The 22,934-nt window shown below is 36.6% G+C and overlaps 1 protein-coding gene across 36 annotated transcripts in view; it reads left to right on the forward strand.

The window, feature by feature from the left end:
- Window positions 1-22,934, forward strand: part of dlg2 (discs, large homolog 2 (Drosophila)) — a 184,557-nt gene that overhangs the window by 151,355 nt on the left and 10,268 nt on the right. For 27 of the 36 annotated variants that reach the window (XR_006155755.1, XM_042732720.1, XM_042732721.1 and 24 more), the window contains 4 exons: window positions 853-955; window positions 2,123-2,167; window positions 13,174-13,288; window positions 22,101-22,277. Coding sequence is in view for 35 of the 36 variants with exons in the window: in XM_042732720.1 (XP_042588654.1) it covers window positions 853-955; window positions 2,123-2,167; window positions 13,174-13,288; window positions 22,101-22,277 (440 nt within the window). In the remaining variant the exon portion in view is untranslated. The remainder of the gene's footprint in view (window positions 1-852; window positions 956-2,122; window positions 2,168-13,173; window positions 13,289-22,100; window positions 22,278-22,934) is intronic. The other 9 variants (XM_042732724.1, XM_042732727.1, XM_042732731.1 and 6 more) reach the window with 1 other exon arrangement.

The following is a 22,934-nucleotide window of genomic DNA, read 5'->3' on the forward strand; positions in this document are numbered from 1 at the left end:
TTAAAAAATGTTCATTGCTAACAAGCTACTACATAAGCACTACAACTGTTTTCAACCATGATTCATTTGTTCCACAAGTTAAAGTGTCCAGTAATGGAGGGATACATAAAATAAATAGTATTTGCTTGATCATGTGATCTCAACACGTTGGCCACCATAAACCAGTTTTTAGGCCACTGATTTGACTTCATGTAATTTTAAAAGAGATTTTTCACAATCACTATTCTTTTATTTATGTGTAAAACCTTTAAATGAGAAAAAATGAGTGCAACTTTACCAGCAGTTTGGTTGCAACACCTGCTGCAGGTTTGTGTGCCAGCAGTATACAGCAATTCCCAACCTGCTTGAACATAGACTTTCAATGGCTCAAATTGGGTCATAGAACAGATGATGCACACAACTTAGCCAAACTCATATTTTGGAGGAACACTGATTACTTTGTGCTCCAGTTGTTGCAGACTCTGGCCTACAGGGTACTGCCGCCCACTGATCCTCTACTGTAGGCTTTTCCTGAGCCGAAGAACTGTGCGCCTGGATCATAGCAGGCGTTTCTTGTGCCAGATCACTCCAGGCTGAAAGATTTTCTGAAAGTCAAGCAATTTAAAATAGGAATGCGTTAGAGAGCTTTAATAGCACTGACAGTATTGCTGCACTTTTAATGCTTACAATTTAAGACATCAGTGTAGTTCACTTGATGAATTAGCTTTTATTATGACATGCTTTGTATTTTGTTATCGTTAATATATTATCAAACAGTCATTGTATCCTTGTTGATCATTGAGCGTTATTGATGAAACATCATTCACAGTTAGATGTTATTGATGTAACTACCTGTGTTGTGATTGATTTCAGGTTAATGGAATCGATCTGCGAGGTGCCACTCACGAACAAGCTGCAGCTGCGCTGAAAGGAGCGGGCCAGACGGTAACCATCATCGCCCAATACCGGCCCGAGGGTAAGTGTCCGTCAGCTCCTCTCGACCAAACATCGTCCCTGAAGGTCACATGTTTCTTACTCACGGAGCCACTCAGAGTGCAGAGGTCACCTTTAGCTGCAGGCAGGACAGAACACAACTCACCCAGACATTTTTGGGCCAAGCCCAGCCCGGTGCGCTCATTATTCCTCCTGACTGTTACAGAATAGCTCATGTGCCCTTGGAGTGTTGAGGTGCCATGTTTGATAAGTGTAAGTTAGGAGGTTTGGCTGCACTGGACTCCACTGACCCATTCAGATGGGGTCGAATGCATCAACGTAGTCTCGGATCTGAGAATGTTTTCACTGGCTCATCTTACTTAGAGGTAAAGTGTGTAATTTTTTCCATATCACAACCCTTTCTTAGGATTCACAATTCTACAAAAATGTTTTCATGGTTTCCACAAAATATTAAACCCCACAACCCTTTTCAGCTATGAAAATTAAAAATACTGTTACTTGAGCATATTTTGTGTTTTTTTGTATTTTTTTTTATGTTTTGTGTGACACTGAAGAATGCTGAAAATTTAGCTTCGCCATCACGGGAATAAATTACTTTATCTTAATATAAATAATACATTTTGGCTTGAGAACTTCTGAGTTAGAATGCTTTGCAGGAGTGTGAGTAAAAGCAGTATGTAGATTTATTTTTATGTTTGTCATGATGATTTTTATGTAGTCCCACTTACCCACTTATTAGCCTTTTTCAAGATTATAAAAGCTGAAAAAAGATAGGTTACGCATTTTATGTCATAGAATAAACTGTGAGAATATCTTGAGCTTTTGTTAACAACAGACCTTATTTAAGACATTTACCCTAATTCAAAAAACCCACTGACTTCCAGATGATGAACCTTGAAGTACTTGAAATGCTAACACTGAGTTTTACGACTAATTCCTGCAGCACCCTATACTGTAGGTAACATGCATTATTTTCCAATTCCAACTGTCACCACTAGGGGCGCCAGAAATGACACACTCTACCTTTAAATTGTATTCATATTCTTTATGATATTGGAAACGGTATATGAGGTGTGCATAGCATGAGCTGAAGGTGTGTGCTCATACAGTCTGTAATAAGGTGAGAGAGACAGATGTGGCAGCATGGTCAGGTGTGTACTGATATGTCCTCTCTTTTTTCACCCGTCAGAACTTGCCCTGTGCTCCCCACGCCGGGCCACGCCTCCAACTGCAGGTTTGTGCCATGTGATCAGCACCTGGGTCAAGAACAGTACCACACAGACAGACTGCACAGAGCTAGACCACAACAAAAGAGCTGACCACTAGAACTGCTGATTTTACAGTTCCTTTGTTTCGCCTTCCCTTGAGGCTTATGGGAACCCCAGCACAGTTGGAGCACTTAGATCTGAAGTTCACAGCTCAGGTTCCATCTAACTCTCTGCAGTCTGGCTAAGAACGTGGTCTCAATCTTGCCCCAGTGGCGGCTCTGACCATGGGCCTCTCATTCAGGGGAAAGGAACAGAGAGAGACCTTGCTCTCCTGATAATCCCGTGTGCATCCTGTGTTCCCCCTGCCTGCTGCCTCACTCGATAAACTCCTCGGCTCTTGTTGTGTTTGTTTTTGGCTCTAACCCACCCGTCCAACACAGACGGCTGCCGTTCAGTACATACACATCCAGATTTTAAGCCTGGGAGACATTTTATAACATTTAAATGTTTCCTTTTAGCAATTTTTAGTATAAATGGACATAGAAATGAGGTACATCAGCGATAAATCATAAAAATTAGATTATATTGGGGGTGATTGGAGTTTTGGATGTTTTTGTCTCTTATGCCCACTAAGGCTGCATTATTTTTTATCCCAAAAAAACTGTAATAATGTGAAATATTATTACTATGTTTGATATTTTAATATTTTGTTTTCCCGCATGATAGCATTTGCATTTATACATTTAGCAGATGCTTTTATCCAAAGCTATTTACAGAAGAGGAGGAACAAAGCAACGCAAAGCTGAATTTATGCAATTTTCTGCAGCCACGCTGAACTTTCAACATTTCTTTTATTAAAAAATGTTGAAAACAGTTGTACTGTTTAATATTTTTGTGTAAACCATGATAGGTTTTTCAGGATTCTTTGGTGAATAGAAAATTGAAAAGAACAGCATTTATTTGAATTAGATAATTTTAAAACACATTAAAAAAATTGCTTTTGATTAATTTCTTAAATAAAAAAAGAAATTTACTGACCCCAAACTATTGAATAGTATTGTGTATTTAATCGTTATAACCAAGCATAAGGAAGGACTGATTCATATGAATTATTATTATTTTACACAGTTACTAGAAGTAGTAGCACTGTCGGAGCACTGTTGGATATATATATAAAACAGTATTTTATGTTGATAAATTGCATATTGAAATTCTTGCATATTGAGGCTTAATAGGCTATTTTATCTTATATTTTTATTTGGCTCTTATTTTTGGTCCATTTAAGAGAAAGTCTGTGTATATGTTATGATTTAAATTTGCCCACAGTGTTTCTTAACTTCATCTCCCAGAATGTTTTAGATGGCTTACTTATTAATACAGCTGATTGAACTTGTGTAATGGAAGAAGTGGAGACAAATAAAACATTCTGGGAGGTGTGTCCTGAGATCTGGAGTATATGCACTAGATGGCCTCAGAGCTAGCATACATGGACTAAAAGCCACAAAACTGGGTGTTTTTATTTTATTTTTAGGTTTAGGTCTCTTACAGGAGCTAAATTAAGAGCTCAAGGTCAGGGTTCGGGTCAGCAGCCATGCTTGTCTTACTGCACTGCTCACTGTCTCCGTTCCTGTCCTCGCCTCGTCTTCCAACTTTGACCTTCTCCTCTCCCAAACTACCTGCCCTGCTGAAATCAACACACACTTACCAAAACACACATGATGGCAGCATGTTAGCCCACTCAAAGACACAGACTACTTTTGGTCTATAGCAGTTTTCTAAACTAATATGTTTCAACATATTAGTACAGATTCAGTCAGTTTGCCGATTAAGTTTGCAGATGCACTTTGGTATTTGTTTTTAATACAATAGCATTTATACATTTTTAAGTGTGACTTAATTGTCTAAATACTTCTTAGGACCACTGTATATGGTAATGCATGTATTAATAAATGATAAGTAACACTACACATGATTGAGAGTCATGTACCATTCAAAATAATAACCACCAGGTATTCTGTATGACTGACACTTGATGGTTTATTTTAACATTCTAGCATCTTTCTGATATTATATGATCCTGTTATAATCATACTGGAGACTGATAATACATTATTCAATCAAGATATAAGATTCCTATCATTCTGAAGACTGTAGTGGAGTCTGACCAATGATTTTCTAACTTCTGATGCCCATCCAGCATGTATCATTGGATGAGATCCTATATGAAGTAGTTACATATGTGGAGTAGAGACATAGTTAACGTGACGATCTCTATCTGGCAGGAGGGGCGGAAGTGCTTTGGGGGAATGAATTTGGCAAGTGCATAGGGTTTCCCAGTCACAAATAAGGTCTTGAGGACTGCTTTAGCCAATGGAGGAGGTGAAGATGCTTTTTTTTTTTTATTCAGATGGTGGCAAGAGACAAGTCATCAGAGGTTTCTAGGGCAGCTCCCAACCACTTTTGACATTCTGTTTTATTCCTGAACCAGTAAATCCCAACTTTCTCTGAGCCCCCTTGCATTATCATTATCCTAAATTTTGGCTAAGTTGTATGATAATGTTGAACTTTTGCAGACCAAGCCTTTGTTAGGGGTATTGTGAATCCACAAAAATCAATTCTCTTGGCATTAATATTTAATTCTAATGGCAATTTCCTCTGTTTGCAATATAGCCCTGCACTCACTATGCAAAACAGTTTAGTATAGACGTTTTGTGGGTTTTCACAATAATTTTCTGAGGCGCTTTTTTGCAATAGTCAGCGTTATGAGTATTTAGTCATAGAGTCGTGGTTCCAGCTAGGCTGATCTTTTCTCCGTGGCTCAATCCAATTCCCCTGATGCTCTCAGGATCGATTCTGGGGAGGTTGAGCTCATTAAGGTGCAGGGGTAAATGCAAGCTTGCACTTTCTGCAGGGGTGTTGTGGGACTGCTGAGATGGGCTTTCCAAGGGTCCTTTTCATTAGTCGAGAATTTCATTAATCTCCCCGAGTCATTGCAATACGACAGTCTCACTGTGTAGCAACACAAAAGTGTACAGAATACTGAAGATGGATTGATAATCAAGCAAAATCATAGACCAGCTGAGTTGAAATTCTTACAGTAAGTCTGTCAAATCAAAACATGAAGTTGACACTTTTATTCCAGAAACTCAAGAATTGAGTGACCATTTGGTAAACCTTGGCGGGGTTATCTCATGCATTTAGTTATGATTTGACAAGTTCCCATAGGATTATGGACAAATTAATTTTTTTATTAAAATAAATTGCATACCATTTACTGAGACATTTACTAACATTAACTAAACCTGCGATTGCTCTTAAAGAAGGGATTAAGTAAAGGTCAGGGGCATGATTCAATGAGTTTGGTTTTTAAAACATTATCTTGTTGTTCATTACCAAGTTGCACCCTCTCTCTGAATTTGAAATGAAAGATTCTTCCTTCTCTGCTTTTAAGACTTTTATGTCAAAGTCATTTTTTTAATGTTTTGCAGAGATTAAAAAAAAAAAAAATTTCATTATGACCTCAATTACAAAGGTCGCACTTTACAGTATGTTCTCCATCCAGTAGACAGAACAGGTAGAGAGAAGACGACAGATCATTTAACCATGATCAGACAGCATTGGCTAGCTTTGTGTATTGTCTGTGGGAAACATGATTACATGTGATTTTATCAGAGTGCCCTCAGGTACAGCAAACACTTCCTGAACCTTGGTAATTTCACTGTTATATGTTATACACTGAAACAAACTCATACACAGATCCACATATTGACTGACAGACCATTCTCTCTTCCATGAGAGAATGAACAGATTGCAGTATTTTGTTTCCATATTTCAGCACCATCACTTCAAAAAATACTTTAATGAATGTCCCTCAGTACTAGCTGACTTAAAATCAAAAATCATTTACTCTCAGAACACATTGCAGTTTTTAGCTGGCATTTTGAAGCAGAGAACAATAGGCTTTGAAAAGGTTTTTCAGAATTGACATTTTCATTTATGTGTGTGTTTGTGTGGTTCTGTTAGTGTGGCTTTCTGGTAGATAGGATTGAGGCCACTAGTGGGGACATACTGACATCACCAGTGTGCATACACTAAACTCAACAGACAGCCAGACAGCCAATGACGGGCCAAGAACACCTGAGGGTACTCTGTACACACACACTCACACACTTTACCTAGCTTTAGAAATGAGGACATAACATACACTTATGCTATTTTTTATATCAAGCTAATTAGAATTTAACTGCAAATCACTCTTTTTTTTAATCAGTATTTGTTGTCCAATACAAATATTGTTTTCAGAAAATGTACGTTGAATTAAGTACATTTTTCTTAGCACACTAGCAAATTTTAAGCATATTTTCTTAGACTTGGGAACAATAAGGACAAAAACAAGAAAAAGTAAGTCTAATTTATGAAATATGAATAATATATACCTTTTGGGACATCCTCAAATGTACATTTTGATAGAATTAGCTAAAATTTGCTTATAGGCAGAATAATAAACCCACACACATTATTACAAACAGGATAGGCTACAATGAATTTCTCATCACTGAGAATTTTTAATAAAACCTTCCTGTTTGGTGCGTCAGCAAGCTACAATATTAATGAAATCTGCTTTCTCTATAAATCTAATGTCCCTCTGATAAACCTGGTGCCATCAAAAATCTAATGTTTGTGTGTGGAGAGGGAATCAGTCTGCAGCTAACAGCCCATTAATCATTTAGCTGGATAACCAGAGCTCTATGAATGAGTATTTTACTCTAATATTGTGTGTCGCACTGATTTATGACTAACCTCTGCTCTCCTCCATCTCATTCTTTCTAATGAAGCCCAAACATCTGAACAACTTCCACAGAGAATGAATCTTCTATAGAACTATTGTTTTATTGCTCTGACAGATTGTCCCACATTCATGCAAGATCGGTTGTGTTACTAATTTAAAGGGCAACATTCAGAGAGAAGTATTTTTTTCCAGAACATGATTTATAATATTTATAATCACATTCTGGCTGTTTTGTCATGGACTGTACAAAACTAATTAGTTTAACCTTCTGAGAAGTAAGTTTAGGGTCACAGAAGGTTATCTCTCCTCCCCTCAGGAATGTTATTAATATTCCATGACTATTAACTTCTGTGCATATCTCGAATTGGACATGAATTATACATCAAATTGTGCAGCTTGTTGAGGAGAGGTGTGCTATTACGTTTCTAAGCAATCAGGCTTACAATTTTCACCTGGCGGGTGAGAAAAATGATTTGCACACTTTGAAGGAAGAACCTGAATCATAGACCAGAAAATCATAGACAACCACGTGTGTCTTTTCAACCACTCAGAGCACCCTAGCAATCTCATAGCAACACACTAACAACCAGTCAGAACACCTTAGCAACCACATAGAACCCCCCTGCATTGTTTTGCACGAGTGATCATCACATTTTCTTCAGAAAATATAAAAATATAAGTTCTTTTTGTTGTCATTTTTTGACATATTTCAACCTTTGGGTTGTTTGGAAGTATATATTTCTTTAATGGGCTGTAAGTGGACTTTTGCCAGTGTTTAGCCACTGCTTGGCCCTGATCCCAGATACCCTGTGGCTGAGTTTCTCTGGCTAAGCTTCTATTGGCAGATTCTCAAGAGGATTTACAGTATCTGGATTTAAACATACATGACCATCATGCCTGGGCTTCTGTTTACACACACACTCCTGTACGCTTAGACCAAACCTTCACACCACTCTATCACTCTTAAAGTGTTGTCACATTTAAAGTTGCTTGGCAAAATTTTGCATGCCTTTTCAATTTCGGTCACACTTTATTTTAAGGTCCAATTCTTACTATTAAGAAACCATTGACTACAACTTTTGCCTCAATAAACTCCTAGTTGTTAAGTTTAGGTATTGGGGAGGATTAGGGATGTAGAATATGTTCATGCAGAATAAGTGCTTTATAAGTACTAATAAACAGCCAATATGTTGATAATAGCCATGCTAGTAGTTAATAGTGAGAACTGGTTCCTATACTTAAGCCTTACTGAAATTTAGGAATCTGTGCAATCGAGAGTTTCGTGTGAGGACAAAAAAGTTCACCACGTAGATTTCACTCATATTCAAGTTGGCCGTGTGAATTCGCAACACTTACCAACAGAAATCATCTTGATTTAAAAAGTAGGTACTTTTACTCTGAGTAGGTACTTCTTTAGAGTAAGGAATTTGACACTGCTAAAAATTTTGTTCTTTAAAGTATTAATTGGTAACAGCCTATTACTTCTCTTTGAGCAGTGCATCATACATTTCTACACTACTGACAATGGACCTTTTGCACACAAAATTTCACTGATCTGACCGCATCTTTAGACTGTCATCATTACAATCATCTCTCACCATTCTCTTCCTATCTCAGCACTGCAGTCTGTAGATACAGTAGCATTATTTAGCTAAAAGCTTGTGCACATGTGTGCACTGACACATTACAGATGATGCTGGCTTAATTTACAGTCTCTACTTCACTGGAAATGTCACACTGCCAGTTCTGTAGCTCACACATTGTGATTGTACCTTCTGGCGCAGTGATGCTCTTTTCCCCTGCTGCGGGTGGAGCTGTATTTGGCATGTTGGAGTCACTGCACAGCAGCTAATGAGACTACACAAGCTGTCCTCTATTAACTGAAAACATCTCACTGCAGACTGACATAAACGTGTGTGTGTGTGTGTGTATGAGTGATGCGCAAGGGCGGCTGTCTGCCTGGATGTGTCCGACTGCGTGCACGCTAATAAGAAACCAACATTCATGACAGTAAATGCAGCTATTTGTGCAAAATTAAGACAGTTGTTTTGAATGCACTTGTTTTAACATGCACGTTTAATTATATCAGCCCAGAATCTCTGAATGTATGTCCGCTGTACAGTCTTTGTCTCTGGACGTGTGGTAATCCATCATCCCAAACAGCCTGTAATCTTCCTCGAATTTCTCAGCTTGAAATGCAGGTCTGAGACAGGCAGGGGTTGAAAGCTTTTCGTCTGTCTAGAAGGTTCCTTGTGCAGTAGATCTTTACCGCTTTTTGAGGGAAAGGTGCAATTTTTGTGAATTACAGTAGAATCTGAAAAGTGTTGGAGTTCAGAAATTTAGATTTAGCACAATGAATGAATGAATGAAATATAGATAGACAGATAGATAGATCTCTTTGACTGCAATGAGATTAAATTGATATCAAATTGAGATTTTTGCTTGGGTCTACTTCCTACTGAGAAAATAATTTCTAAAAGAAATTTGCTAAGATGGTCATGTCTGCAATATAAAGTATGATATAAAATATGGCTAAAAAATAAAATACTATTATTATTTAAATAAAAGTAAAATTGGTATTGGTATTTTATCAAAATTTAGTTAGTCACACATCAGTGACACCCCCCCCCCCTTTTGTGACACCAAAGACATGGCATATATAATACCCCCCCAAAAATTAAAAATTAAATTTACGCAAGAATCCTAAAAAAAAGTATCACCATTTTTTTTTTACAAAAGCATCACTGTTTCTTGAGAACCTGAAAAGTTTAATAAATTGTAATAAATCAATTGTAGTAATATTTCATTTAAATTGTAATAATATTTCACAATATTACTGGTTTTACTATATTTCTGATCAAATTGATTGATTAATTGATTGATTGATTGATTGATTGGTTAAGTTTAGTTTATATCTTTGTATGATTCATTTTTGATATTTTTCATTTTTAAATGGTTTAAAAAAAAATTTTGTAGCTCTGTTGAGTAACTCTATATAATAGTAAAATACTCTGATTTATAGCGATGTTTATTTCTCCTTAGGAATTTTAGGATAAACATTAAAAAGAAACATTCTTCATCTGAGCTATAGCAGAGCAACCTCTGAGCTTATTTTCCTCTGTGAGACTCTCCCTTTGCACCTGTGTAACTGTATTTTTATCCATCTGTATTTACCTTTCCATCTGACCCCCAGTCAACTGTTAATAATCAGTTGATTTCTCAATTCACATGTGTTTACTTCACAAGCCTACTGCTTATGTGCATGAATTCCCTTCATATGCTTGTGGAATCCACAAGTTTTGAAGGACAGTTAAAGCTGAAATATTTGCTGGATTTGTGGCATGTTTACCTTTAAGCGAGCTAATACGCTGCAGATTGAAAACACAAAGCCGACATCAAGAGAGAAAATCCAGCATGGCTTTTGATCTGGATTACTTTAGGGGGAGGACCCCACCCACTCTAGAGTCCCAGCCAATGAAAGCAGGTCTGGAGGAGAGTGTGTGTGTGTGTGTGTGTGAGAGAGAGAGAGAAGGGAGAGGAGGTGGTAGAGTGGCAGTCTTTGCTTTTGTGTAGGGAGCGGTCAATCTCTAACGCTGCTGCAGTCTGCGAGCATCCTCAAGAGTGAGAATCTCTTTTTATTCTCTCTTTCATTCATTTATACTTTATTCCATCCTCTCTTCCAGCACCTCACCTTTTCTGTTTCTCTGCTGTTGCTGATTCATTTCTGTTCAAGTGTGAATGTATTTGCAAGCACACATGTGTGTGTTTATAAGTGTTTTATTGTGTTTAATTTGGTTTATTTGAGGTTATATTTACATTATACTTTAAAAAAGTGCAACTGTGCATGATATTGTTATTTTGGCGTTGTGTTTTCTTAAGCGCCAAATTCCCTGATGAATGGCTCTCAATGTATGAACTTTTTTTTCGATCTGTATTTAGAAAAGACTGTGAAATATTTCTAATGATGTTCCCAAAAAACATCTCCTGAAGGTTTGTGTGCTCAGCAGTCTTTTTTCATTTGAGTGGATTTGTTCGGGATGAGTGCGTCCCTCACTGCAGGATTGTTTTGGGTTCTATACTTTATCCTCCGTCTGAGATTTGCACCACTCTGAGATTCTTTAATCTGTTTCTCTCTCTCTCTTTCTTTCTGTCTTTTTCGCTGGAGAAGAAGAATCTCTTTGTTTCATTGTTATTATTTAGATAGAGCTTGGTTTCCAGAGTGATTTAAATAATGCTTGCATATTACATTGGGAGGGAATGTGCATATATTTGTGAGTCAGGTCTTTTTTTATGCTTTTACCACATATCACTGATTGTATCATCATTATAACTGTCCTTGGTCTTCCTCTTTCAGCCTGCAGCCTGTTGACAAAATGTTCTTGTTGTTTGACCTTTGAGTTTCTGCAAGGACAGACAGGGCTCTCAAATCAGAGAGCCTTATTCCTCAGGAGACCCTTTGATTACCCTTACGCTCATTTAAAACATCAGAAGCTGCTCAAATCATCTGCTTGATTAGTGGTTTATTTATTTGCATAAGATATTTTTAGACCAATTAAATGAGTTAAAACAAAATGAAAGAGACTGAATAAAAAATCAACCAGAAAAGGAGCCAAATCAGCTGTAACATGTTGCTCAGGTGTGGTAGGTGCTCTATTGGGGCTGCTGTGCTGCTTTGGTTGGTCTAATGGTGTTCAGGCTGGGCTTTGGGGCATTGCTGAGTGCTCAGGTTCAGCACACAGGGTGTGTGTGTGTGTGCAGTGGTCTCAGCAGCAGCCACAGCAGATGTAGTTCTCTGCTGAAACAGGGCTGAGGTGTGCAGCACCTTCAACAAACTGCCATGCTGTGCACTAGATTACCTGCTGAAAGAGCAAGAGTCCAGTTTTAGGAGGGCAAAAGAGTGTTTTAAAGCTCATGAGTGTCTTTGCCATTATGAAAAATACACAACAGTGTAACACTACAATACACTTTTACTAAAGTAAATAAAACATAGATTATTGGAGTATGTTTTACAAGGAAATACTGTTTTGGTCTTTCTACTTCAAAAAATGATGTTTTATTTGCCAATTTACTAATTAATTCTGAATGAAAATTGTTACTACATGGTTTCTGGTAAGTTTTTTTAATGCTTTTGAAAGTTTTAGTCTGTAATGCTCACTAATAATCAAAAATATAGCAAAAATAGAAATATTTTGAGACATTATTAGAATTTAAAATATTTTCTATTTTAATATACACTAGACAACATTTGAAGTGGATTAAAAGCTTTCATCAAAGTTGTCCTAAAACCAAAATGCATTCTTGTCTTAAGACAACTTTGATGAACTTGTTTGATCCACTTCAAAATGTAATTTATTCCTGTGCATGCAATGAATTATCAGCAGCCATTGTTCCATTGAGAAATCCTTCTGTTAAGCTGATTTTGTGCTCAAGAACCATTTCATTATTATTTATAATTTTGAAAACAGTTGTTTTTACAAATAAAACTTTTGAACGGTTCCGTTTTTGCAGAGGTTTTATGAATCAGATGAAGCTATCATTATTATATTTTTGAAGTTATATGGGATTTTATTATAGCTGTGAAATGGGATCTTCATTTATATGAATGGCGCACATGAATTTAGATTTTCTGATTTTGTGGGAGTTTGAGGTTTAAGCCTTGAATGCCCAACACCGCCCCCCCCCCCAAAGAAACGCAAAAAAACACAACAATACAGGGTCTTAAAGTGCATATATTATGTAATGGATAATATAGAGTCAGCTGGTTATTATCTTGCAGAATGATCAATGTTTCATGTTCTGTAGGAATCTGTGGAGATTCAGTATCAGCCTGCATATAACAAAGAGACAGAAGTGGGATGTTATCGGATATCATACATTTGCTCCAAAGAAGATACATAATATGATTTTACCATCTCTCTCTCTCTCTCTCTCTCTCTCTCTCTTCTACATTTCCTATATTGACTGTGTGACCTTATGCTAGAAGTCATCACAGAACAGCTACTGTATCTTGTATCGATCGGAGCTGTCATCTCAGACACTAAGACTCTACAACACCACATCCTTTCTAGACAGCATTTCTCCCGAGAGATCTTTTTATTAATTCTTTGATTTGAGACTGTTTGTTTGCATGTACTCTGTTCTGTTCTAGTAGTTTTAGGGTTTCCATTCCAGAGCTTGTTGTTTGATTAAAAAAAAAAAAAAAAAGGTATGTTTACGCTTGCTTGGTTATGTTTGTGTTTACAGAATACGGGCGTTTCGAGGCCAAGATTCATGACTTACGAGAGCAGATGATGAACCACAGCATGAGTTCTGGATCCGGATCCCTCAGAACCAATCAAAAACGCTCACTCTATGTCAGGTAGACCTCATCTATTTAAACATAAATTTACACACACTAATAGAACTGCAAGAATTCGTTTTCTTTGTGGTTTTCATGTTTTTCAGTAAATGATTCTAAAAAGCTTCAGAAATTCCATACCCCTGTGGCAATTTCTTTTTCTTTTTTTAAGCAAAAACTAGCGAAGATTTATGCTTGACATAAAAACAAATAAATTTGAAATAGATTTTCTCTGAAAACAAGTCTTATCTAACACCATTTAGCTTCTCAAGACAGTTTATCTTATTGTTTACATATTTTTGCTGAAAAACAGAAGATCTTTTTTTTTGGGTTGTGAATGTCTTGGAGTGAATGTTTCTGTCATCACAGATGGGATACTGATATCCCAGAAGTCTCTGATCATGTAAACTTGCTGTTAACTGTCTCTCCATGACACTCTTGTTATGTGGAACTGATGTTGGATTGATGTGAACATGAGTGTGGCCTCTCTGGGAAATGAGACATGTTTCTAGCCTGGAACGAGATGTTTGTTATACACACAAGCACACATACACACACTTCAGGGCTTTGCGTGTGAACCAGCACGGTATCCGAGTGAGTCAGAATTCATCAGTGTCCACTATGCATGACACACACACACACACACACACACACACACACACACACACACACATACACACACTTATGTGTGCACTCTGATACTAGATCAGCCAGAACTGGGGATCATACTGTTTTACATGACATTTAGAAGAGGTATTGATATTTAAAATCAGTAGGAAAGTGGCAACAGTGATCCACTATAAGATGCTCCAAGAGACCTGTCTTTGCTCACCTCGTCTCTTTTGTTTTGTGTTTATTTGAATGTTAAATAAATGTTTTGTTTTTTATTAATCACCCTCATGTTGTTCCAAACCCGTAAGACCTTTGTTCATCTTTGGAACACGAATTAAGATATTTTTGATGAAATCCGAGTGCTTTCTGACCCTCATAGACAGCAACGCAACTACCACGTTCAAGGCCTAGAAAGGTAGTAAGGGCATCGTTAAAATATTCCATTTGACAATAGTAGTACCTTAATTTTATGAAGCTACAAGAATACTTTTTGTGTGCATAGAAAACAAAAATAGAAAATCCACAATTTCTTCTTCCGGTGTCAGTCTTCGATGCACGTCCACTAACTATTTTAGTATTTGTATTTAATAGATAATATGTATTTAGTATTTAATAATATCATGTAATTTATACATAGAATTAAACAAATATATATTTAAAAAATATATTTATATTTAATATATTTAATTTAATATTTAATTTGAAAAATGGTTTTAAAGAAAGAACCAACATGATAATAGTTTGAGCCCATTTCCAGAGCCAACTTAATATTTGTAAATATTTTCAGGAAATTGTTATGAAGATAAACAGTAAAATCATAAGACCTACATAATATATTCTTGCCTCCAGGTTCACTCCAAGGGTCCCATGTGACAGCATTGTTTGGCTACTCTTCTGAACAGCTATTATGATTCTACCAGATATGTTTCCCAATGCAATCAGCAGAACAAAGACTAGTTCCTCATTAGCTGGTAGTAACATGCAGCTGTAGATTTCTGATTTGGCTTTGGTATTGTGTGTGAGTTGGAAAATTTCAGCAGAACCAGCACACCTGTGGAGATCCATTGTGATAAATAGCCCTCCTGTCAGCAATTATACATATACACACCTCCTCTCCTCATGATGTACAGCATGCACCGCTCCCACAGCATTAAAAGATGCTCAATATCTCCTTCCCAGCTGCAGTCTAATGCCGCAGGCCCCCTCTGTGGGTGCAAGTTAATTGTACTGTGCCATAGCCAGTCCGAAGAGCTGGCCGGTTTTGCAGTACACAGATGCTGGGAAAAGCTGAGACACAGGAAATCAGACCTTATAGGGAGTCGTTTATTTGCTGCAGAACACATCATCTCGCTAAAGTCACCGTTTGTGATCATACTGATGCTTGACTTTGAATTTCCCTTCTCATCAAGGTATTTGCATTACAGCCATGAGCATACAGTTACAGGAAAAAGTATGTGAACCCTTGCATTTCTGCATAATATTTGATCATTGACTACTCATAATAACAGGAAAAAAACAGTCTAAAATGCACTATACAACTTTTAAAATCCGAACAGATTTTGATAACACTATGGACAGTAGCCATTGAATTTCCATATTATGGATTCTGCAAATAATTTGGAACAAGGGTGAGTAAGTGATGGCAGAGTTTTTATTTTTGGGTGAACTGTCCCTTTAACAAAACCAACACTATTGCAAACTGCTACCCATATTTACATTCAGCAGCGTGCCTGATCCTGATGAAAAGCAAACATAATTTACATTCGGAAGTCTTGTGTTTCGGTACAAGAAAGTGAACATGTCATGGACTAATATAAGTGCATCTCAGGAAAAGAAACTTGAATATAAATATATAATATGGCCCTTGCGGTATACTGTACTTTAAGAATTCTGCAGTTGAGGAAGGAGACAGCTGTGAGGCAGGAGTTTCCACAAAACTCTGCTCAGTCTGTAGAGGGAAACAGAAAATTATGACAAAAGTATAATTTCCATTTTGCCTCCGCTGAGTTCTGGTGAGATGAATGCAGAGGTGTGATCGCTGTTGGCGGCGAACTATGAATAGAAAGCACACGTCAATGTAAAAGCAATGCATACACAACTCCATTTACACACTGACTCAGTTAGGATAGGATATGAGTCAGTTATTGAGTGATTTTCCTCGATCAGCATGTTTCAGTGTTTCTGTCACAATGAATCAACATCACAATTTCTTAACGCGGAAGCATGGGTCTGTGTTTTGTGTGTGTGCAGTGCTTATTTACCTCCTCGAAGCTTTCTCTGTGTCTCTCTCTTTCTGCGGTAGCATTTACATGTAACCATAACAACACCCATCCTCTGTGTGATCGGAGAAAGAAATATGCATCTTTTTATCCTGCTTTCCAGCTTATTATGCAGAAAAGTCCAGTGTGTGTGTATTTGTCCAGTGCAAATGTAAATTTTAGAATATAAATTGCAAAGATGTCTGGTTTGATTTATTTAGCGAGAACTTGGCTATGTTATGTCTAGGGACTGCAACAATGGGAGAGCTAGAGATTCACTTATTTTCTTAAAATCCCGTGAATATTGACATTATGTTTGTGTTTTTAGTTTAATTTTCCAGATATCCACCTTGAAGGTGGGCTCTTTTGACTTTGGCCAGCAACACCCCCCAAAAAACAGCAATTTTGCACTAACAAGCACCTCTCACATTTTCTTCACAAATTGTAATAATGTAGTAATCACATAAAATCTTCAGTTTCTGTAATGCATGTAATTCATTCTTGCAAATGTCAGCCTGGGTCCTGTTATTTCACTAGCCCAGGCTCTTATCGCTATGAGGCCTCTGATCTGCACATACAGATTCCACTCCACTTTACTCTCGGGGGCTTTTAAACACCACATTTCTCTATAACAAGTAAAAGCACCACATTATCTGCACCTTTGCCAGCACTCTGGCACTTTCTTCTAGTTTGCGTGTTGTAGATGTATTGCTTTTTTCCCCCTTTTGCCATGCTGATGGCTTCAGCTTTTATCTTACTGCTTAGCAAATACTACATTCATTTTTTTCAAGGACTGAGGCAGCACTCACTCTTAACAAATTATGTTACAGACATTTGCTGTAGTGGAAAAATGCTGTCCACCCATGGATGTACCCTTTTCTGCTGAGCACTGTATATTACACACATACTGTACCTGTACTGTTTCACTGTTGCAGTTACACCGGGATTCAGCCCTGCAGCTCTACTGCAAGACCTACACAATAAATCACGAGAACAAATCTCTCAGGGGCGAATTCACTAAAGAGTTTTGGCAATTTTGAATGCAGTATTTCAGTGCAAAAACCTACCCTAAGCCAGACTTAAACTGGTGTTGTTATTGTTAACTGAACCTGTTAAAAATCGTTTCTCTAACTGAAATAGAAATGTAATAATAATAATAATAATAATAATAAACTAAATTAAAATTGTAATTTAATAGTTAAATAAAGTACTAAAATTGCTACATTGTGTAAGTATATATAGTTAAAAAATGCTAATAAAAATTACAAAAACACAAAAAAATGTTTATATAAAAGCTAATTCAAAATATTAATAAGTGTTATAATTGTATATAAATAATGCTATAAGCTACAGCTTTTGCAATACAGAATGTTTGCAGATTGGTTCTTTCATCTGGTAGTATATAAATCTGTTTCATCGTTTGTATCGGCTGAATGCTTTGGAGACAAGAATATGATCTGTTTATTATCATAGTGGCACATAATGCCTGCAGAGGGGAGAGAAAGCATTATTCAGTATGTGTCATATGACAGTAAATTTGAGTTTTTGTCAGCAGCCTGCACTAGCACATGCTGTTTTTTGGAAGTGTCTTGAGAAGCATCACTGCCATAATGATGCCATGGAGAAATGAATTCACAGTAATAAGCCGAGAACCTGCCAGCATACAAACATTAAAAAAAAAATCACTGTACAGTACGTAGCTTGCAGTTTCCATAACAACCTTACCGTCTTTATTGGCCGATGAGAGGGAACATGTGCTTTTTTCCCTAGGCATGTGTTCCAATGTTTTGTTTATTTTATCCTTTAATGAAACAAGGGTTAATGAGGACATTGAAGACAACACTTTAATTGTGTATAGTGTGGTGGATCATTTCTTTTTGCACTCAGGATGGTTTGTAATGGATCTGTAATGGTGATTTGCCACCATTAGGCTGTATATTATTGCTTGGTTTATAAAAAATGTTGTACCAAAGTGACCAAAATGGAGCCATTTGCACCATCACATGATTTTTAGAGCATTTTCTGCCATTATAACTGAGGTGTTTAGGCTTTATACAGTGATCTGTTACACCACATCAAAGAGCGCCAAAACTGTATTTATTGTCTGAATTTCCTGAAAGAATTGAATGATTTGTTCCGTAAACGAAGAAAATGTTGCATTTGAATTTTAGATGTGCGTTAAGGGGGCAGCCTTATCAGTAGGATTGGGTATCGTTTGACTTTTATCAGTTCTGATTTCAATTCTTTTCGATTCCAATGTGATTAAAAAATTAAGTCAAACTTTTAGATATCAAACACATTTATTCTATGTCTCTTTTTTGCAAAACCTTTAGTTGCAGCTGAATACCATGAACAAAAAAAGCAGGCTACATAAAAACAGGACTCATTTGAGAGATGTTTGTGTGCAAAATAGAGCAGCACGATTCTGAATAAATTCTGATTTTTATTTATTATTATTTTTTTATGGAGATTGTGGTTCTCATGATTCTGAAGAAAAAACATTAGACAACTAAACAAAATCACATGTAATTTCTGAATGAATGATTCAGTAACTGAATGAATCAGCGTTACAAGACAAATACATTTTAACAGCCCCTTTTCGCCACCTACTGGTGTAACAATGTAATGATGAATCTTTATTTGAACTGTTAAATTGAACTTTCAAAAGGTGATTTACTCTTATTTTGATCACTACCATACACATCAGAGTTTATATCCAAACTGTAAACTTTTATCCCAGTACTTCTATGATTATTTGAATGTTAGTTACACAGACACAATGATACTGTGTGGTTGAAAAGACTTGTGAAGCTGTCTCATTCATATTCATGGCAGCTGCTCTCTTTATGTCAGCAGCAGCGCTAATGCAGATTACGCATTAAAAATATTGCGGCAAAAGAGAACATCAATGTGGAGAAGATCTTGTTTACATTAAAACTGAAACCAAGCCGTTCACACAGAACACATATTTTGCACATTTTCTAGAGGGACATCTATCACTGTTGCTCTCGCACAAAAGAGCCTTGTGTTTAGAAAGCCATGTAAAATTAATGCAAGTTCAACTTTAAAAAACATATCTCGAGACTTTATGGCGGTTTTTCCCCCACATCCCACTGCATCTCATGTTTTTAAATGAAAAAAGTACTCTGTGTGATTGGCTTTTAGTGCTTTGTATTAAACTATGCATACGTACAGGTGCATCTCAAAAAAATTGAATATTGTGAAAAAGAGCTTTGTAAAAATCGACGCGTTTTAGAAAGGTGGGGCATAGAGGAGAAACAATAATGTACAGTATGTGGAAAATAATGTGTTTTTTTTTAACCTTAAGCCACATAAACACATTGCATTACACCAAAGGCACAAAATAATGTTATTTTTTAGCAATGTCATATGACCCCTTTAAGAAATCTTTTCGACCCCGAATTTTGGTAGTGTATGTAATCTAACTTTTCATTAATCATTTTAATCACAGTTATAATGCTTACCTTTTTATATCCACATAAAAACATTATATATTTTAAGATATACATGAACACTTGATGTTCATCCCTTGTTTATTAAATTAGATCATTAGCCCCGTCATTGATTTTAGGCCGGTTTTGTGTTTACATCTCATTTGTTGCATCTGCATCATAGGCTTCCTTTCCAAAACAAATGCGTTGTCATGGTTACAAAAAGCAATATAAAGCAGAGGTGATGTGAGTTCTGGCAGTGAACAGTGAAGATGCGGCTAGTGTACTAGTATTACCTGTTTTTTTTGTTTTGTTTTGTTTTGTTTTGTTATTTGTTCCCCAATCTCTCACTTTTATTCAGGAGAGCCTCTTCTTATATGAGAGCTTTTATCAGGGCTGAATATGCAGAAGTGCTGTTTAGTGTGTGGTGTCATGGAAGCATTTTAGGAACAGCTTGTTCTAAAACGATAAATGTCTTTAATAGATGCCTGTTTTTGTTGTTATCGGACATCCACATATTTAGTGTGTTTACATTTACATCAAGAGGTCAAGGTTTGGTTTACTTTGGCTTGTTTACCCCCCCAATTGCCTCGATTGAACAATTTTTGTAAAGCATTTCCATTAGGAGGTGGGTGTCATACAGTGGGCCACCTTGGTTTTCACCCAAACAGATTTAGAAATCGTTTAGACAATAGAAAGAAACATGAAACGCAGTAACTCTGATTTGGCTTATCGCAGGTCTGCATTGAAGCATTTCGGCTAGGCTTGCAGTGACTAAATGTACCTGGAGGAAGGAGTTTAATGGGCTTTATTGCTGTTATCTCTTGTATTGTGTACTCAGTGGAGTATGGATGTTTTGGTATGTGGCAGCCTTTCTGTTCTTTTGTGTGCGGATGTGTCTGAGCTATAGTGCTTCCTTTTACGTTGTTTCACCGCTTGATCATCCACGCTGCCCTGCTGGAGGCAGATAACAGTGAAAACAGCATGGTTTTAAAACTGGAGCAGGCGAAATTTTGAGAATAGTACAAAAATAAAACAAAACATCTATTACTTTTCCTGCTTATTTTTGAAGTGCATACTAAAGATCAGTGGGTGACTCCAGTCCACATGCTTCCCTCAAACGGTTCAGGTTTAAACTCTTCTTTTCAGTTGGTATTTGTGTCTACATCATCAGTGTAAAATCTGTTCTTTAAATAGAGTGTTTGTGTCTCTTTCTAATGAATCATGGTTATTCTTGAAACGCTAGCCTGTTTCTCTTGATAGTGCTCCTCCATATGAGGATGAATGAGAGGTTTCTTCTGTCGCCGCATAGTGATTCACCCACTTCAGATGGCAGGAATGCGTAGTAAACTGTTATTGCCTTTGAAATGGCTTCGCATTTCTGATCTGGGCTTCTCACTTACTGGAGGTTTTCTATTATGTGAAGGAGCTGAGATTTCTCAGTCAAAATGATGTGAAATATATCATATATTAATATATTATGAGGTTTGCAGCATTTGAGAAATACTGTTTATACTGTCAATCAATTTTAGGGTCAGCAAGATTTAGTTTTTTGAAAGAAGTCTCTTATTCTCAGCAAGGCTGCATTTATTTGATCAAAAATACAGTAAAAACATTATATTTGGGAAATAATATCACAATTTAAAAAACTATTTATTCCTGTGATGCAAAGCTGAATGTTTAGCAGCCATTTCTTCAGTCACACATTCTTCAGAAATATTTCTAATATGCTAATTTGATGCTCAAGAAACATTTCTTATTATTAATGCTGTAGTCAGTTCTGATGCTTAAGATTTTTGTGGAATCTATGATACATTTTTTCAGCATTCTTCACTTTGTTTTTTGTTGTTGTTTTTTGTTTTGTTTTTATAAGAAGACTTTACTGTCACGTTTGATCAACTTAATGCATCCTTTTGTAATTAACATTCATCTCTTATATATTTATCTATATATATATATATATATATATATATATATATATATATATATATATAGATATATATATAGTGATATTATGTATGTTTATAATATTTAAATATTCTTAGTATTTGCAGTCTATGTTTTTACTTCTTCAGGGAAGAGACAGGAAATGATAGGTAGAAAAGTCTAAATATAATATGATATTGGCTGTAATATAATGTGATGCACCCTCTAAGTGAAGGCAGCTGCTTATAGATTTACAAAGCATTGGAATGAAACATTCAGTTGTTTTCAATCATATTCCCATCATACCATCATTCTTCACAAACACATCCAGTTATGAGGAGTGTGTGCTACTCTATAATATGTGCTGACCGCGGCTAGTGGCACTTCTTGTACCTTTCACAGCTGTATCTGCACATTTCACACATGCTGCTTTGCAACGTCAACCATTACTGCCAATTCAAGACAGTTGTAGTGACAGACGGATGCGAAATGTGGTGTGAATGTGTCACGTCTGTAAAACTGACATTGTGCGTGTGTGTGTGTTTCTCTCTCTCTCTCTCTCTCTCTCTCTCTCTCTCTCTGCAGGGCTCTGTTTGACTATGAGAGGGCAAAAGATAGTGGTCTGCCCAGTCAGGGGCTCAGTTTCCGATATGGAGACATCCTCCATGTCATCAATGCATCTGATGATGAGTGGTGGCAGGCCAGGAGAGTGACGCCTGAAGGGGACAGTGAGGAGATGGGCGTCATCCCCAGCAAGAGGAGGTGAGTTTCATGCTGAATCACCTACACGACTAAAGACTGAACCTGTCATCAGTACAGATTTATAACCACCTTTGAAGTGTTTTGTGCTACCTTTAGTAACTTAATAACCACAAACCACATCCAACCTTACCCTTTTAATAAGAGCTGTCAGTAATTGTAAAAATGTGATAAAATTAATTGATATGCCAAGTTATCAGATTAATCTCAATAAATTGCACATACCAATATTTAGTTAGTACAACCACCTAAATTATGTTCATTAATTCTTAAAAAAACATAACACGAGTGCCCCCTTTTTTAAGGTAGAGTATCTTGTTAATATTTTCACTGAACTGTATTTTTTAATACAATTAATTGTACTAAATTAACATGTGACAGCCCTAGTTCTAATCTTTACCCTACTGCCCTATATTTAAGTTTGCTCTTTAAAGGGAGCATAAAATGGAAAACAGAATTTTCTTTCCTCTTCTTATATGAAGGAGTTGAATACACCATGCGAATAATAAGCAGCAAAAATGGGTCATTCATTAATGTTAACCTATCACATTCTAGTCTATTAATTCCTAATCTGTATTTACATAAATAAGTCTTAAATGTAAAGCAGCAACATTCTGTTTGATTTGACATACCAGACAAAAAAAAAGTCATGTAAAAAAA

This window comes from Cyprinus carpio, chromosome B10 (genome assembly GCF_018340385.1).
Source record: "Cyprinus carpio isolate SPL01 chromosome B10, ASM1834038v1, whole genome shotgun sequence".
In the NCBI taxonomy this organism is placed as follows: Eukaryota; Metazoa; Chordata; class Actinopteri; order Cypriniformes; family Cyprinidae; genus Cyprinus; species Cyprinus carpio.